General features: G+C 34.1%; 1 protein-coding gene and 1 pseudogene across 1 annotated transcript; both read right to left on the bottom strand.

Annotated features, from left to right (window-relative positions):
* Nucleotides 1–330: 330 nt before the first annotated feature.
* Nucleotides 331–1,263, bottom strand: LOC101979824 (olfactory receptor 8B3-like). The gene has a single exon (XM_005347082.2). It carries the CDS (start codon nt 1,261–1,263, stop codon nt 331–333), a length of 933 nt encoding a protein of 310 aa, XP_005347139.1.
* A 14,180-nt stretch (nt 1,264–15,443) lies between these two features.
* LOC101997600 lies at nt 15,444–16,375 on the bottom strand (annotated as a pseudogene).
* Between the last annotated feature and the right edge of the window lie 3,795 nt (nt 16,376–20,170).

The raw sequence follows: 20,170 nt of genomic DNA, 5'->3' as shown, positions 1-20,170 counted from the left end.
AAATGCAGATTTGCCAGTAGCCAGGCAGGAAGTATATGCAGGGCAACAAGAATTCTGGGAAGAGGGGAGTTTGGGTCTGCAGTCGTGAGCATGACTGAGCTGCAGAGAAAGAAAGACATGACTACCTCGCCTAAAAAGGTACCAAGCAACATAGCTAGCAAAAAAGAATTATGAGCTAATATAAGTTATAAGAATAAGTTGATAGGAAGAGCCTGAGATACTGGGCTAATCAGTTTATAATTAACATAGACCTCTGTATTAATCTTTGAGATTTAACAGCTGTGGAATGTGGTGAGACAGAAATTTCTGTCAACTGGACATTCTTTCAGATCAATACTTTCTTTTAGTCAGTGTCTTTATCAAGGCAATTTTAACATCTTTGTTCCTCAAGCTGTATATTAAAGGATTCAACAGAGGAACTGTATTGGTATAAAAGACAGAAGATATTTTACCTTTATCCATTGACATGGCAGAGGAGGGTTTGAGATACATAAATGCTCCTGACCCAAAGAATAGAGAAACAGCTATTATGTGGGAACTGCAGGTGTTGAAGGCCTTGAACCTGTTTTCAGTGGAGTTTATATGGAAAATATTGGAGAGGATGAAACCATAAGAAATAAAGATGGTGATGCTGGGCACAATGATGTTGATACCCACGACAACAAAAACCTCCAGCTCATTGATGTAAGTACTGGTACAGGAGAGCTGAAGCAAAGGGAGGATGTCACAAAAGTAGTGATTGATGGTGTTTGCACCACAGAAAATCAGTCTCAAGATGCATCCAGTGTGAGCCATGGCACCAGAAAATGCCATCAAATATGAACCAAGCATAAGGTTCAAACATACATTAGGAGACATGATAATATTATACAAGAGTGGTTTACAGATGGCCACATAGCGATCATAGGCCATTGAGGTTAGCACATAACACTCAGAAATAGAGAAAAAGCTGAAAAAGAAAAGCTGGGTCATGCATCCACTATAAGAAATAATGTTTTTCTCTGATATAAAGCTCATTAACATTTTGGGTGAAAATGTAGATGAATAGCAGAGGTCAACAAAGGACAAGTTAAAGAGGAAGTAGTACATCGGGGTGTGAAGGTGAGAATTCAGTGCAATCAAGATGATCAATCCGAGATTTCCCAACACAGTGATCACGTACATCACCAGAAAGAGGATGAAGAGTGGACACTGGAGATCAGGCTCCTCTGTTAATCCCACCAGAAAAAATTCAGTCACTGAAGAGCTATTTTCAGGAGCCATTCTTCTTTAAAGGAATCTATGCACACAGTCAAGAAGAATCATGTTAGAGGGAAATACAGCCATTCCCACAACAGCCTTGCATGTAACATAAATTAACACATACAGAATTTACCTAATAGTTATGTTTTTCTTATCCAAATTCTTTTGGCATACACACACATATATAATATTATTTCACATTTGCTCTGTTCATATTCACTCTTCCTCCCCCAAATATTCACAGATCCATCCTACTTCACTACCTACCTTACTGTATTATCCTTTTTTTATTCATCAGGCTAATTTGTGCTGTCAATATATTCTTGAAAATGGAGCCTTTCACTAGGACAGCTGACTTACCAGAGGGTATTCTCTTAGAGAAGCCTGACTCTTCCTCTCCCAGAATCTGAAAACTGCCAATAGCTCTTAGCTAAAATTGTGACTTCTTACCCAACTCTTCTTTAAATGCTAAGGTTGGCTTTTAATGCACCTGTAAGCTTGTATATGTAACTACTATTCTGTGTCCATAAAACATTTTTTTCTTTATATTCATCTATCCCCTGGCTCTTATACTCTTTCTGCCCTCAATTATCAACAAGAACAATAACAAAGTACAATATTAAATCCATCCCACAGATGATAATTAATACTACAATATGAAAAGGTGACTCCTGAAAGCCATGGAATATTAAATGTGAGAGCCGTACCAAGAGAGACTCATCATTCTCATCATCAATTTTTTCATGTCTTGAATTGTACCCTCATTGCTGATATTGAATGTATACACCCTGGCAACATGTGCTGCCCTAACACAGGCTAGACCTTGAAAGCTGAGATTAGTACATTGTTCTAAATATTCAGAGGTAGTTTGGCTAATCCTATGTCAAAGATAGAAAAAACCATGAAAGTAGAGTAATTTGGTTCTGTCCAAAGAGGAGGAACCACATAAATCTTCTGCCTTTCTTAAAGTCATCAGTGTATTTTCACAGTCTGCATGACCCACTTTAAATGGATACTTACGTCACTCTCTCTTGAGTCTCAATACTCCACACTCAGAAAAAGTGACTTGCATCCTAGATCTCTGAAATTTAGTCTTACAGAAGATAATAATATAAATTTACTTCTGAATTTCCCATTTATTAAATAAAAATATACAATATTTTCTCATTGCTTACTTACTTGGATGATCCTGGAACAGCAATGAAATTACAGAGACATTTATAGAATGTATCTAGTCAGTGTCTCCAAACTAAAAGTCATAACTTGTTATATCATAACTTACAGCCATCTCAAGTAGAGGAGAAATTTTTTTCACACATTTACCTTTGATAAGTAAGAGTTTTAATGTGTAATTGATGAGTTCTAATACACTCAGTTATAAACAGGGTAGATAATCACACAAAATTCTCAAGAGAGTAATTTTTATGTATAATATGGAAATAAGTAGTTTACGACTGTTCCTTAGACATTAGTCTGTCATCATTTCCTTAGGGTTTTCATTTTTATTCAGGTTTTTCTTCACTTTAGGGATTGGAAATCCCCCAGGGAAATTGAAAATAACTTTTTTATAATTCATCAAGATGATTAAGAATGAATTGCAGTACCCTACTTCATTAACACAGAAAATAAACAACAGTTATGAACTCATTAAATCTCTAAGGAACTATGAGGAATTTGAAAATTAAGCGTGAGTTCTCTTCATCCTGACCTGCCATGAAACCAACCTCTATAAATCTGATAGGGAAAAATAAGCTAGCTTCTAACTATGCACTTGTTCTTGACATTGCACTACAAACTAGGGATGAAAACTTAATCTTAGGAAATGAATGTGATGTGAATATACATATTCAATGTCACATTTTGTTCACAGATTATCCATAGTATAATTTTGTGTCTAGCCTGTTCATAGGTTTTTCAGGACAACACAGTATATACTATGATCCCAAATGCCACTAAGAAAGGTAGGGTGATTGAGATTGGCAGATTGCACACTTAATATTCTTAGGTCAATATAGGGATAAATGTTGAAAATTGTTGCCTACTGATTTGTGCCTATAGAAGAAAGGAGTGCATGATACTTCCAATGCACAAAAACATCCTTGGATAAAGCAGATGTTTGGCTACTACCTAGAAGTCTAGTTTATGGTTGAGTATTGATGGTAGTTAAGATTCAGTCATCTTGTTTTCAGTTCCAGTAAGATTGGATATATGGACGTTGACTCGTGATCACCACACTCCTACCCAATGTGTGCCAAAGACATGAGATGTGAAAGCCCGTAGCCACACTACCACCTAGCATCTCCCCAGAGTGGAAGGAAGTATGTGAAACGTCATAATGTAACCTATTTGGATATTGTTGTGCAGTTGGTTCCAGTCTCTGCTGTTTCAGAGCTCTGACTGTGTTTGTCATATTTTGAATACCTGGCAGCTACTCAGAAAAAACAAAACAAGGGTTAATGTTGCATTCCAGCCTATCAAAAATAGTTAATAGCAATATTTATCAAATTTTTCCCAAAAGTTGAAGAAAACTGAGAACATCAAAATTAATGCTATAAGTCCAATGTTACTAAAGTCAAACAAAAAAAAAATCATCCCATGGACATCTTTTAAGTGACGTTTTGTTTCTTGTTTGCTTGTTTGTTTATCTCAGCTAAGCATGTAGAGAGGTTAATTTAAAAAATGTTGTTTAAAAATATTATTTTCCAACCTACTAATGAGGATATGTTTCCTTATATTTATGCCTTAATAATTTCTTTCAGAAAAGATTGGTAGATTTTATTGTTTCTGCTCTCTGTTGGGCTGCATTAGGATGCATTAGTATATATGTTTACTGTCTTCATTTCCTCTTCATACCACTCATGGTTAGTTTATTTAAATGCAATTTATATTTAAATGTTAATATTTATAGTTAGTTTAATGTTTATATTAATTATAGGATTTTATTTTTTTTCAATAGAACTTTTGGTAGAAAGTTCCTTATCCTTTGTAAAGAGAAATCATCCTTCAAGATATCTTTTTTAAGAGCACAATAGCAGTTGTTGGTTTTTCATGCCCAATGACTCTTTTCTAGAACTTTCAATGCTATATTGAATAAAAATTTCAAAAGGGTTATCAATGAAATTTTTATCATAGATTCCTCGCTTCTTATTTTACACAATACCCTCATTCTATTAAGATTTTTATTTTTAGAATTACATATTTTTTTAACAACACATTTTACTTTCTCAATTTTTCATGTGTCTACATATGTATTTGGTCTATGTACTTGTTTTATAGGAGTTTGTGGTATATATACTTTGTGTGTAAGTGCATACACAGGTACATATACATACACATTTAAATATATATGCATGCATATGGAGGCTGTACCTTCTGACTTATGCGTATCTAGTTCTCTAGACCAATGCTTATCCAGGGTGATGAGCTACAAAATACTCTAACACAGTATTATATGGCTCAACCAAAGTTACTAAGCACAGAGTAATCTAGGAACTTCAAGTGGAACTAAACACCTCATTTGGATTCTGTAATTATACTTTATGACAACTATGGAAATCGAGCAATCCTCTATATGTTAAACATAACCCTACAGTGAAATAAATGGCTGCTGAGGAAGACAAAGCCCGAGAGGCTGCTGGGATTGCTTTGCTGGGGTCTGTCCAAAGCCTGAGCTTAGGGGTAAGCAAGGGTGGCCACAGAGGCAATGGCTGACAGGAAAGATGTAGGTTGCTTTCATGACTCCAAAGTCAGATCTTAGTGCCAGTGCCAGATGCCTGGTTTCAGCTTTCTTAATTGAGATTTTAAAGAAACAGTGGAAGTCCTCTGAATATTATCTGCGCTACACACATGACATTTACACTTATCCACACTAAAAAAATGTTATGTTTATTTCCTAGCACAGCACATGACTCATTGAATAAATAACTATCTGGACCTGAGAAATGCCAGCCTTATTTCTCCTCTGGAAATTAAAAAAATAAACACATTCAAAAATGAAAACTCAAGTGCCAACAATGGTCCTCTAAAATGTAGTACTTGCTTAGTGCATGTGAATCTCCAAGTTCTATATCCAGCGGTCTAAAACAATAACAGTGATAATAATATCACATACTTTAGGGAATGGGAAGATGTGTAAGTAATTAAGGGCTCTTCCTACTCACATATAGGACATCCATTTGGCACCCAACTCCCATCACAAATAATGCAAAATCATCTGTTATTCCTGCTCTATGAAATCCAGAGTCCTCTTCCAGACTCCATGTGTACCTTCACACTTAGACGTGCGTGCACACCAGTGAACACACACAAACATACACACACACACACGCACAGACACACAGAAAATAAACCTTTAAAAATATATACATATTTGAAAAAGTTCATTAAGGAAAGGATTTATTGAGAAAAAGCAGTTTAACTGAGAAAATAAAAAAAATCCAGACTGAAAATTAGATATAAATTCAATGTTTGGACCTGGTATACAGATCTGCAGAGAATATATAACTATATGTCCCATTGTTTCTTTTGATTTGATTCTGCTAGATTATTTCCAGTAACGCGAATCTTTTATACTTGGGATTCTTCCTGATAACATTATTGTTCACATAAATGACAATCTAATTAAAGTTTTATAATATTTTATTAGAAACTCAGCATTAACATGTTTGAATAAAGAATACGCTGAAGCACATTTGTATAAAACAAATAACTTGTAATGGGTATGTGTTGTTATAAATAGGGTATTTACTATGTACCTGATTTTTTCAATTACTGCTTTTTATGTGTCTTACTAATGATCAGACTGAAAAATTTACATGTTAGATAAGTACATTACCACTGAGTTTTAGACTAGCTTGCCTCATCGCTCCAGCCCTCTCTCCTCTATTTCAAATTTGACTTTCAGACATTTTTTTTCTAAGTTGCCCTGGTTAGACTGGTACTGATCAATAGACCAGGTAGGCCTCAACTTTACCATCATTTTATCTCAGCTTCCTGAATAACTGGAATAGGCAGTAGCCCTCATCAGCCAATGGCTATGTAATCCTTCCTGATAGAAACTTCATCCATTTGTGCCTTATCCACCTGATTTTGTTGTAATAATTTTCTGGAGTTTGAATTATAGATCAAGAACCTAAGTGAGACTTCATTTTCTCTACCCTGCCAAAGAAATGGCCTAGAAAAGTGCAAAAGGTGTGAAATTGGTCCTAGAATAGTATCAGCAATGTCTGGAACTAACCTGGTATACATCAATGCACAGAAGAGCAAAGGAGGAGGAAGAGACCCCAGTCAATTCTGCCAAACATTTGGACCACTGATATTATGACCAAGGACTAGTAATGAAAGATGAAATCAGAAAATCAATTTTTAGAACAACAGTTAAGTAAAAAAGTGAGTAAATAAGTAAAAATCCACTAAAAACAGTAATTTATTTTCTGTTTTTGTAACAAGTATTTCCAAGTTAAAACCAAGAATATTAATACAGGAACAAATAATAGGCCAGTATAAATGGTAAATTAAATTTCATGTATTTAGAAATGTCCGGTACCTGAAATAGACAACACATCTCTTACAAGGCAAAAACAACTAAATACTGAGTTAAAGGCTAGAAATGGCAAAACAACAAATTATAACTCAAGATATCCTTTTAAACCTGCTATGGATATTTTGTGCTTTCTAATTCTCTATTTCTTCTAAAAGACATTGTTTTAATTTGTTCACCAAAAATTCAACCTTAAAAAAAATCCTTATCTTTAGCTGTACCTTGATCATGAAAGTTTCTAGAAATAGTTTAGGGATTTTATTTTTTCTTGGTAGGATAAGCTGCAAGTTATTGAATAGCAAAGTTAAACTCAAAGAGGGCCTAAAGGCAAATTCTGAATTTCTTGGCTTTCATGTACAATTCTCATACAGATTTTAAGTTACATTTGCAACTTGGATTATAATATGCCTTTGGTTTCTAAAAGACTTAAAATTTTATACGAATTTCTCTTTATAAATATTCCCTCTTGCAGAGATGGAAATATAACCTTTAATTTGCCCAATTATTTAGATCTCTATAGAGCAAGATGTTGTAGGGTTCCTTGCCTCTCCACTCACTTTAATCATGAACTTCTAGTTGAATATACTCCAAGCCTCATAATTACTTTCTCTGAAAAAAATTCAAGGATTTTAGTAAATGAGTTCAAGTCTTGTAACCTACAGAATGCTAAAAACAAATATTTAAAAAGAATTTAAATATATACTTCCCTGATCCCATATCTACCCTTCCTTTATCCCAACCATCCCATTCCCCCAAGCTGTCCCCCATCCTCCCGTTCTCACTTTTCTCTCCCCATCTCCCCTTTCCCCCATCCCACCCCACCCCCAGTTCCCAATTTTTGCCCAGAAATCTTGTCTACTTCCAATATCAGGAGGATAACAATATGTTTTTCTTTGGGTTCACCTTCTTATTTAGCTTCTTTAGGATCACAAATTATAGGCTCAATGTCCTATATGGCTAGAAACCAATTATGAGTGAGTACATCCCATGTTCATCTTTTTGGGTCTGAGTTACCTCACTCAGGATTGTGTTTTCTATTTCCATCCATTTGCATGCAAAATTCAAGATATCATTTTTTTTTAACCGCTGAGTAGTACACTAATATGTATATATTCCACACTTTCTTCATCCATTCTTCCATTGAAGGGCATCTAGGTTGTTTCCAGGTTCTGGCTATTACAAATAATGCTGCTATGAACATAGTTGAACAAATACTTTTGTAATATGATAGGGCATCTCTTGGGTATATTCCCAAGAGTGGTATTGCTGGGTTCTGGGGTAGGTTGATCCCAAATTTCCTGAGAAACCGCCACACTGATTTCCAAAGTGGTTGCACATGTTTGCATCCCCACCAGCAATGGATGAATGTACCCCTTACTCCACATCCTCTTCAGCAAAGGCTATTATTGGTGTTTTTGGTTTTAGCCATTCTGACAGGTGTAAAATGGTATCTCAAAGTTGTTTTGATTTGCACTTCCTTGATCGCTAAGGAAGATGAGCATGACCTTACATGTCTTTTGGCCAATTGAATTTCTCCTGTTGAGAATGCTCTGCCAGCACCATTTGTTGAAGATGCTCTCTTTCTTCCATTGTATACTTTTAGCTCCTTTATCTAAAATGAAGTGTTCATAGGTTTGTGGGTTAAAATCCAGGTCTTCGATTCCATTGGTCGACTTCTCTGTTTATATGCCAATAAGAAGCTGTTTTCAATATTGTAGCTCTGTAATAGAGTTTGAAATCAGGGATGGTAATGCCTCCAGATGTTCCTTTATTGAGAATCAAATTCTTTGCCAAGGTTGTTACTTCTAAAACCCACTGGACACTTCGATCTGAGAAACTAGTCCAGTCAGTAATGAGGCTTATAATTTCATTGTCTCAATACTATATTTTAGAAGAAAAATATTTTTATTTTATTAAATGCAATATATATATTTATCTCCTATAGGTTTTACTTTTAATGTCATACTTTATTTTTTCTATTCCTAAATCATAAATCTTTTCTCTTTTATTGTCTTCAATAAGTCTTAAATTTCAATGTTTATGTTTACATAACTCACTGTGTGAAATTTTTTTTGCAATATGAGAAACATATTCAGATCTTTTTTCCTTCTGTTTTTTAAAATATTTTATGTTTATTGTATCCTCATTATTTGAAAGCCTTTTATTTATCATTAATTTATATATATATATATTTCAAGATCAATTATCCTAATATATAATAGTAAGGACTTTTACTATTATGTTCAGTATCACAGTTCAGTTGAAACATTCTGCTGGGTCCAGTCGTGGCACAAGGCTTAAATCTCTGCACTCTGGAAACAGAGGTAGACACGTCTTTGAGTTAGACACGAGCCTGGTCTACAGAGCAAATTACAGGACAGCTGAGGCTACACAGAGAAATCCTTTCTCTAAAAAACAAAACAACAACAAAAATACATTCCAGGAACTAGACAATTCTATTTTCTGTAGATAGCTAATGTTCATTTCGACATTGAACACGAAATATTACTGAACACGTATGTATAGTGACTGAAATAATGGAAGTAAATCATTTATGATCATGGACTCATCCATAACAAATGAAAAGTACCAAAAATTATGAATAGTTTCAACCATGGATCATAACTTTCACAAATATTTCAGGAGATCAGATTAGATAGGGAATGTTAACATTCTCTTGATAACAATTTTTGTTCTTTAAGAATTTAACATACATTTATAAACTGAAACAATCATATCTATCTTCAAGTTACCTCACCAGCTTGAATATTTAACTTTTGAGTAGCTTCTCTTCTGCTTTCCAGCAGCAGCACCACATCCAAATTTTTAAAAACATTGTGTTGAGATTTTAAATAATTGAATCTTCACCAACACTTGTCTGTTTTCTTTTGTTTTGTCTTACAAAGATCTGCAGGATTAGCATCTGATAATAGTTTTGGTTTAAATGTTTCTATTGACTAATGATGGTGAGAACTGGTAATGAGCTCATTGAAAATTGCTTGTTTTTCTGTAGACATGTATAGACAATACATGGCTCTTTTCATTAGCAGGTTGTCATTATGGACTAAGAAGAGTTATCTGTATTTTCTATGGTTGTAAAATATTCTGCTCAGTGATTCAGCAATTACCTTTCTCACTGCAGAGACAAAATATATGGTAACAACAACTTAAAGGAAAGGGGGATTATATGGCTCACAGACAAGGTAAAGAGTATCATGATGGGGAATTGAGGTGGCAGAAGTGATGACCAGGTGGCCACACTGGACACATTCAGTAAATAGAAAGGTTTGTCACTGCTCGACGTATTTTATCCTTCTCAATCAGTCTGAAGCTAGTCCATATAATAGTGCAGGTAGAGCCAGACTATATCTTTCCACCTCTCTTAACTTATCTAGAAACTCTTGGACAGTGTGACAAGGATGTTGACTCCCAGAGCATTATAGATCTGCTTAAGTCAATGGTATATACTCTCATAAGTGGACAGTTTTACCTACATGAGAGAAGTGTACTCATGGTGAATCTCCTCTATTTTTCTATGGCTGCCTGTGCTTTCATTTTACTGTATAGAAGTCATCGACACTTGTGAGACTGCGTTTTTGGCAATGTTTGTCCCATAAACACTTCTTTTGAAAAAAAAATCTTGATTCTGGGTATTTGACCCACTTGGAGTAAGTGATATGCAGTGTCTATTTTGGGTCCAATATAATTTACTTGAATGTCTATTTTCAGTTATCCCTACTTGAAAAAAGTACCCATCCCACCTGACATGTTCTTGGAAACTTCTTCAAATGTTCCTTAAACCTTCATCTCAGAACTTGTTTCTGGGTTTTCTATTCCATCTCTTTTTAACCACTCTTGAGGCAGTGGGAACTAGTAGAATAGGACCTATAAATGAGGTGGGCTATAGTCTCATGCAATAGACAATGGTAGTCAAAATATCAGATTATTTATACATTAAAGGTTAAAAAGAGTTGCTTGAGTAAACTGTAATCACAAGTACAAACCACATGTGACAGAGATATGTTTTTCCATGGAGGAATATAAACCAATAACAATAGCCAGTTGTAATGAATAATATGAGATAAACTCACAGATATCTTCTACACCTGGGAGGGAACAAAAGCATATTCCAAAAATAGTTCTGTATTTTTGAAGAAAATGAAGTCATAAGATTCTTGTCTTGTTTTCTTGAAGTATTTCTAGAAGCACTCAGAATTCTCCTCGAATGACTTTATTCTTAGACAGTGTTCCAACACTCTTATATCTCCATACCACAATGTTTGGATCATCATAAGCTTATAAGAAGTTTTAAAATTTGGATGTGGGATTGATCTATATTTTTCTCATGGTTGCTTTGCATATTCATAGTCTCTTGATATGTATGAATGTTAATATTAAAATGTCATTGGGATGTGATAGGTATAGTACTGGTTCTTCTGACAGCTTTGGAAAAGTATTGACAACACTAGTAAGTTTTCTGACCACTTATGAAAAGTTGTGCATTCTGTGTGGTTATCTCATTCATTTCTTAAAGCAGGGTTTTTTGGTTTTCTCCTACAAATTTTTCAGCTCTGTGGTTAATTCCTCATTAGTTATATTGTGTGGTATGATATGTGCCTATTTCTGTTGTATAGGTGCACATGCGTGTGTAGGCATGCAGATGGCAAGAGCTTGTGCTTGCATGACTGTGGAAGCATTATATCAACCATGACATATCTAAGTTATGAGCACAGTATATTTATGTGAATTAAGGCCTTCACTTCTTTTAACAATGTTAGACGGTTTTCAGTGTACATTTGTCGAGGTCTTTTATTATGAAAAATACTTTAATTCTTCTATATTTTATTCTTATTTTTGGTTCATTGAATTATTCAATTTCTCATTAGATTTTTATTGTTAGCAAATGGAGTGTGCATATTAATTTTCTGGGGCTATAGGTAAGTAGTCAAGTCCTTAATAACTCAAGTGAATCCCTGGGTTTGAACCTAGCATGCACCAATTATAATAATACTTCTAACAAATACTTGAAAGACTTTATTGAGATAGTAGAAGAGGATAAAATGAAATTCTATAAATTCGAATGAAAACACACTCTCTTTAAAGCGCTACTAATACAAAAGGATCTTTATTACCCTCCACAAGCCTATTCAACTGAATTATTCCTGAGACAAAACATCGAGGTCTAATAATATAAATTCATGATTTGGCTAACCTAGCCAACTAGGATATCCTAACTCACCCTAACACACATTTCCATTTTTTTCTCCTTAAAAACCAACCATTGAAGAAAAAAAATTAAACAAATAAATAAATAAGTGAAAAACTTTAGTTTTTGCTTGTTGCTTGCTCTTTGCCAGATTGAGATGCAGTACTTCTCTCATCCCTGTCCAACTTGTCCTCCCTATGCCAATAACTTTGTGTCAAAGTGGTTGCCCTCCATTGTGAATATACTTTACTTCTGTTCATGATTGATGTTACATTAATATATAACATCCCCTCACTAATTTATATTTTGAGAAAACAAAACCAGGATAACAGGATGCATGGAATTTTTCTGTTCCTAAACCCTGTGGAGGATAGCCTCTATCTACTCTATCAAAATGAAAAGTCTTGCCAGAGCAACTACAATTTTTCATGTTTCATGATTTGTTTTCTTTTTTCATTTTTTGGTTTTTGTTTGTTTGTTTCTTCTTTTGTTTCCTTGAGACAGGTTTCTCTGTTAAACAGTTTTGCTGACCTGGAACTAACCAGGATGGCCTTGAATGCATAGAGATTTGCCCATCTCTGCCTCTCAAGTGTTAGGATTAAAGATGTGTGACACCATAGCCCAGTTTCAGGTGATTGTTTTAAAAAGACTCTTGATTATAAACACTTTATCCACTCACGTTGTTTCACAAAGGGAAAAAGGCAGCACCTCAGTATTTATTTTGGAAATGATCTTTTTGTGCTTGATACTTTTATTATGCTATTACAGTCCATTTGGTAGATATTTTGTTCATTTTGCAGAGAAATCCTCTATGGGAAACCCATATGAAAGTCAACAATGATGGAATAATTTACTTATCTCTAACTGCCTTTGGGTTAAACTTTTCTTAATTGTCAATTAACTTAAGTTTTTTAACCTCTCCAGAGATATGTTTCAATCCTCACAATTTCCTGATTGTTAATTGTGTTTATCATGAGCAACTGCATGCCACAATGCAATTACAGCTTATTATGAAAACTGTTTTTATTTTCTGTAATTTCACTTGTATAATAACTGCTATTATATCTCCCTGATACAATGCATTTTCATACATGTAATCTTTTGACTGAATCTCATTCATATGAGCACCCATATCTGTGGATGGTCAAATATATGACTTCTTCATTTAGCCATGTAGTTTTGATATATAGAATATATACTGAAACATTCTTCATAGTTAGATATATTGTTCCACAAGGACTACAGACACCTACAAGCCTGCCCTCCTAACTACACATAATTAGCTCATTTTTACCTCAGAATAAGTTCAACTAAACTAAAGATTTTTTGGGAAAAGAAAACTATACACCATAGAGTACTACACAGTGGAAAAAAATAATAATATCTTGAAATTTGTGGGCAAATGTATGAATCTGGAAAACATCATATTAAGTGAGGTGACCCAGACCCATAAAGACATGTATAATATTTACTCATTCACAAGCGGCTTTTAGACATAAAGAAAAGAAAACCAGCCTACAATTCACAACTCCAGAGGACCTACAAAACAAAGAGAACCCTAAGAGGACACATATGGATCTAATATACATGGGAAATAGAGAAAGGAAAGATCTTTTGAGTAAACTGGGAGCATGGGGATAAAGGAACATGGTAAAAGGAGAAGGGGGAAGAAGGACAAGGAGGCGGGAGGAAGGGAGGGGAGCAGAGAAAAAAAATATAGCTCCATAACTACAGTAGAAAAAAAAATGAAAGCTAAGAGTCACAAAAGTCCAACCAAGGTTACTAAGAAAGCATACCAATTCTTCTTCACGTGCAAATCTACTAACAATGGGTCTGTGTCTCAAAGATGTCATTGGAAATTGTGCACCCCCTTGTCTTGTTGAGGTTTTGTTACTATGGTCTTGGACCTTTGTGTTGCCATGGTGAGTGACTTAGCTCCTCTTTGTTTCAAGGCTCCTATAAGAGAATAGATTTTAGAAGAAGTATATAAAAGCTAAATGTAGGACACTATCATCAGCATAGAAAAAGAACAAAAAAAGAGCACTTGAAAAGAGCATTAGCGTGTGTAAAGTTATTGTAGAAATCTTTTACACCACCTTCACTCCTGAGAAGCATTTGCTTTCGGCACCCTGGGTCTGAGCTGGAGCCACTCTCATTGCCCCTACAACATCAAGTTCCAGAAAAGCTAAAAGAAGCCACAGAGGCTTCCATTGACTGCCCTGCACTGTCTGAAGCTCTCATCCTAACTAGAGTCTCAATGGCCACTCTCTTTATTCCTTGACTTAGCTGTCCTCATTCTACTTGGACTCAGCAAATGTAGCCTGCCTTCATTGACCAATAAAGTAATCTTCATTACTCCAAGCAATACTAATGCACAGTCACTGTTGGTGAGAAAGATTATGTGAGATTAATAAAGCAAGGGAAATATTTGCAATGCTCAACAGAAGAAAGTTAAGATTCTAATGACACTATGATTACCAGAATCCCTCAGTGAGCCAATTGCAGGGGAAAACTATTTATTTAAAGTCCCTATTTGTGGCTCCTGGTTTAATGACTTGCTGGCATACTTTCTTTCCCTGGACTTTATTTATTGAGTTACTAGATACTTGAAACATTCCAATTATATAATTTTAATTTTGTAGATGAACTAAACTCATTACTGCAAAAATCCTGGCTTTTTCTCTAACCAAAGGAACAATTCAAAATAAAGTGACCACTGCAGAAACTCTAGACACAGGGGTCCACAACAGACAACCATAATCTAGTTTCATATTATGCTCATATTTACAAAATAGTAATAAAATATTCAAAGGAACATGTGAATTAATATGTTGGTTGAAACCTGGGACAATTAAGATACTCTATAGTTTGCAATAAGCTATCAATAACCAATAAATCATACATATTGCACTGGCAATTGAAAGGAATATGTTGTTTTCAAATGGAAAACAGTAAAGAAAAAAGAATCAGATGTTTGAATTATACATTACTTAAATTTAACTAATTAATTAAACATGTATTCAAAATTAGAAGCCTGCACACAGGGGAAACCACCTTGCTAGTGCTGTTTCACTTGTCTATTGAAGACCTGATTTAGATTGATAGAGGAGAAAAAAGCAAACTTTTAATGAATGGGGAAAGTCTAAATTGTTTCAATAATATTATTTTTTAAATAAAACAGCATGAAGATGGTATAAGTGACTTAAAAGAAGATGTCCAACTCTAGAAATACTAAAATCAAATCTAGAAGACTCAGACTTCATTTAATGAGGAAAGAATCAGATGTAGCTTCAAGATTATACCAAGAGATTCTGCCTATTCTTAAACTGGAAAAAATAAAATGAGAAGAGAAACGTTTTCTATGAAAGAAAACTATGTCTGCCAATATAATACTACACATCAATTGGAAATATATCTGTGTAAAAAAATAAGAGGCATAAAGACAACCCTGTCCATTTAAAACTTCCTGCTGCTCAGGGTTTTCCCAAAGGCAACTTTAATATTTTTGTTCCTTAAGCTGTAGATTAAGGGATTCAACATGGGGACCACATTGGTATAAAAGACAGAAGAGATTTTTCCTTCATTCAAAGACCCAGCTGAGGAGGGTTTGAAATACACAAATGCACCTGAACCAAAGAACAGAGAAACAACAATAATGTGGGAGCTGCAGGTGCTGAATGCTTTGGACCTGCCCTCAGAGGAACTGATGTGGATAATGCTGGAAAGGATGAACCCATAAGAGATAAAGATAGTTGAAGTAGGAACAATTATGTTGATGCTCCCAACAACAAAAATGACAAGTTCATTGACGTATGTGCTTGTGCAGGCAAGCTGGAGTAAAGGAGGAATATCAAGAAATAGTGGTTAATGGTGTTGGCATTACAGAAGGTCAGTCTCAGCATGCACACAGTGTGAGCTACAGCATCAGAAAATGCAATAAAATATGAACCAAGCATAAGGGTCAAACATAATGTAGAAGACATGACAATATTATACAACAATGAATTACAGATGGCCATGTAGCGATCATAGGCCATTGAAGTCAACACATAGCACTCAGAAATAACAAAAAAAGAGAAAAGAAATAGACTTGGGTCATATATTCATTGTAAGAAATTAAATTTTCCCTTAATACAAAGTTCATCAGCATTTTGGGACTGAACACAGAACAATAGCAGAGATCTATAAAGGACAAGTTAAAGAGAAAAAAGAACATAGGAATATGGAGGTGAGAATTCAGCACAGTCAGAATTATCAAACACAAATTTCCCAATGCAGTGATAAGACATTGCTAGAAACAGAAAGAATAAGGGTATTTGGATATCAGGCTGGTCTGAAAATCCTACCAGAATGAATTCAGTCACCACTGAGACATTTACTGTGTCCATTTTTCTCTAAAGGAATCTGTGGACACAGAAAGTAGAGCTGTACTAGTGAAATATTCCCACTAGTCATCGGTTCTTCCCATTTATGATATATACGCTGGAAATAATTTTTCAAGCTCCACTATGCATATAAAATCAATCGTCACAGTCACACACAAATTATCATAACTAAGAAGGAAATTGATATTGAAATTTTACAATTTTTAAAATAAATCACAAGGAAAAGGAGAATATACGAGGATTCAATATTCTCCTATTTCCTGTTTTTTTTTTTTTTAACACAGGCTCCCTTATAACAAAATTGGAAGTAGATACATGGAAAATACAGGTTTTTACAGCTGCTCCAGATTCACTTTTGCTGTGGTCTGAATGAAAATCATGTGCCTAATCTAAAACTAAAGAAAAAGAGAGGTTTGAAAGAATGTTTCCTGCACCAGTGTCAGAGTCATGACTCCAGAAGACTTGAATCTTAACCATGCAAGAGACTCCTAACAAAGATGCTGCAACTCCAGTGGCCACCAACACCTCACTCTGATCCATCCTTCTTCTGACTGTTTCATTTAGATGTCATTTTAAACAGGACAGGAAAGCAGTTGCTAAAGTGTATCATATTTCAAGAAACAGAAAGGGAATGGATTTTGGATGAGAGGAGAGGCTAGGAGGACATCAGAGGAGTTGAAAAAGAGGAAACTGTAATCAGACTATACTATGTGAAAATTTTCTTGTATCAATACAATAATAGACAAACTTTCATTTAAAAAGAAAGAAAAAGAAGGTGTTAGTATATCTGGAATTCAGAAATTCACAATTTTCAATCCAAACATTAGAGGATGCTTATTTTTCCATTTATCCTTGTTTATCAGGATAAATATTTCAGATTCAGAGGTTTCCGATATTTCAATTTAAGGAAGATATACATAAGATTAAATTTTTCTGTACCATTTTCTGAATTGCAGAACATTATTTATGATTAATGTTTTGAGTCTTTTCTGGAAACAGACAATTTGCCCTTTAACCTCGGGATGTATGTGTTTATAAGCAGAGCAAAGAATGTCCCAACAGGAGAACATTTAATCCAAAGAAGGCTCTGAGGAAAGTGGATCCTGGATCATGATCCTAATTTCCTGAGGGACTCACAATTGCACTCATCCTTTCCATTCACTCTAGAGAACATGCATCCCCTGGCATTGATAGAAAGATAGACTCTTGTCTTCCCAATTGTCTTGTGATCTGAAGGGAAATCTGAGTTTGGGTTTCTTCATCTCTTGCTTCTGTAGTTAAGTGAGAATTATCCACAGGTCCTGTCTGGACTAAATTCTGTATCTGAAAGTTGTATAGTGCTATAGCAAGTCATCTCCAGTGCTGAATTGTCAGAAACATTGCAAATGCTATTTTTATAAATACATGTCTGAAAAAATTTAATGCCAGATGACATACTAACATAGGAGGAAATATTTCATGGGGCCTCAACCCTATAGAACTGGAAACAATTCTATAGAATGCGGGGAGTGGAACAAATTGACTTTTTCACAGAAAAATCTACTTTAATTGGTTATCCAATATCAATATCAAGTGATCAGCTTTGAACTCATATAAAAAGAAATATCAATATATGGACTAAGATGTTGTATTTACATACTTAATAAAATATATGGATATATGTAATAATGAATAAAGATATAGGGCCATGAATTTTACAGAGAGCAAGAAGTTCTTCAAGGGAAGGGATGGAAACAGGAACGGGAAATATGCAATTTATTTTAATTTTCAAAAATAAAAATATTAAAATCTATAAATAAAGACTCTTAAATGTTTACGAAAATAAAATATTATTGAATCAAGCACCTTTTCTTCCTTCAAGCACTCCCATGCTCATACTTTATCTCACTCTCAAATTAATGATCTTTCTCTTTAATTTCCCTTGACTTATTATGTTAATAATATTTAAATAATAATAATATAATATAAATATATTATATAACATATTTTGTGTATTGACATTAATATATTATTAATAATAATTTGCATTTTATTATGTTGTTAATTTTATGATACTCTAAATTTTATACTATAAATAGAAATTAAATAGATATAAATAAATCGAGACTTAGAAAGATAAATATCATGTTATCCCTCCTCCATTTTTAATATTTTATATACATACATACAATTATATAAGTACAATTGATAGGAATGTAGAGAAACAAAGAGACATAATAGACGCTCTTTTATAGACATAATAGCATGCAGAGATGAAAAACAGTCTGGTGAACAGGTCTGGATGAAATATGCTCACAGAGTCTCAGGTTTTATATGAAAATCTTCTTATGTCACATATTACTATATAGTGCCAACTTTAAAGATTAATACTTTCTACCTGATGTTGTATATTTACAGATTTGTGTGTAAATTTTACATATAATAGCTTTAAGCATTTTGTATTCAATGTGAAATATCTTAGTATTCAAAAATAGGCCTTTTAACATTTGAAAAAGTAAAGATTTACAAAACCTATATACAGACAGTATACACGCAGAAATAAATACAAACAAGATTTATTTGAAATTTATGTAACTCACACAGTTCAAAAAAATATTAATTAATTAATTAATCAGTATATACAAGTGTTTGAAAGCTGACAGGCATTGTCTTCTGTCTCTGCAGAATCAATAAAATTTTCAATTAAAATTGACCTCTACTGGGAGGTAAACTATATACAAGGATGGAACAGATTGGCAGATCATTTGCTTATTATGAATCATTCTATACTTCTTTACTATATCCTTTTCCTATTCTCATTCATTTTTGTATAAAGCTTGCACCCTGGATATTGGCTGGACAGATTGGTTTCAGTTCATCCAACTAATATTGGATCAAAGTTGAGAGGGTACAACATATGTTGGAAACCATTCATTCTAAAGAGTATGTAATGTGTCCCTATTGGCATAAACATTTGGATGAAATACTTTAAATAAAAGCTTAACAGTTTGTAATATATTTAGATATTCCCAGAAAATTGTATCACTACTTTAAAAGTATGATGTTAGGCCAGGCCATGGTGATGTACTCCTTTAATCCTCAAGCGGATTCTGTTAATTCAAGGCCAGTCTGCTCTACAAAAGTTAGTTCCTAGGAAGGTTCCAAATCTACATAGAAATCCTGTCTAAAAATTTTTATTAAAAACTACCTTAAAAAGTATCGCTTCTACCATAACTGCACCCCAGTAACTGCTGTTATAGATGGTGCACCACTAACCCCCAAAGATGACTCTTGTATTCACTTGAAATCCAGCATAAGATTCTTATAGGGTTGAAGCTTTATAGGTATTCCTTAGAGAAAAATTAGTAATTTCAACTTAAATTGAATTGTTCCCTTTGACAATTAATTAGTTTCTTTTTAAAACTTAAGAAACTCAGTAGCTATATGAATCTCTCAAACTTATTTTTATGTATAAAAGAAAAAGAAGTTAGAATTCAACAACAATCTTACCTCCAGAAAGCCGACAAACTCATGGAAACTGAACAGTCAACTATTGAACCACACCTGGGTCAAGGAAGAAATCAAGAAAGAAATTAAAGTCTTCCTTGAATTTAAGGAAAATAAAGGGACAACATGCTCAAACCTATGGGACACTATGAAAGCAGTGCTAAGAGGAAAGTTCATAGCACTAAGTGCCCACTTAAAGAAAACAGAGAAAGCATACATCCTAGACTTAAAAGCACACCTGAAAGCTTTAGAAAAAAAAGAAGCAGATGCGCCCAGGAGGAGTAGAAGACTGGAAATAATCAAACTGAGGGC

This window comes from Microtus ochrogaster, chromosome 5 (assembly GCF_000317375.1).
Source record: "Microtus ochrogaster isolate Prairie Vole_2 chromosome 5, MicOch1.0, whole genome shotgun sequence".
NCBI lineage: Eukaryota > Metazoa > Chordata > Mammalia > Rodentia > Cricetidae > Microtus > Microtus ochrogaster.
The sequence above is the reverse complement of the archived record's forward strand: the minus strand, read 5'-3'. Positions and strand labels throughout refer to the sequence as shown.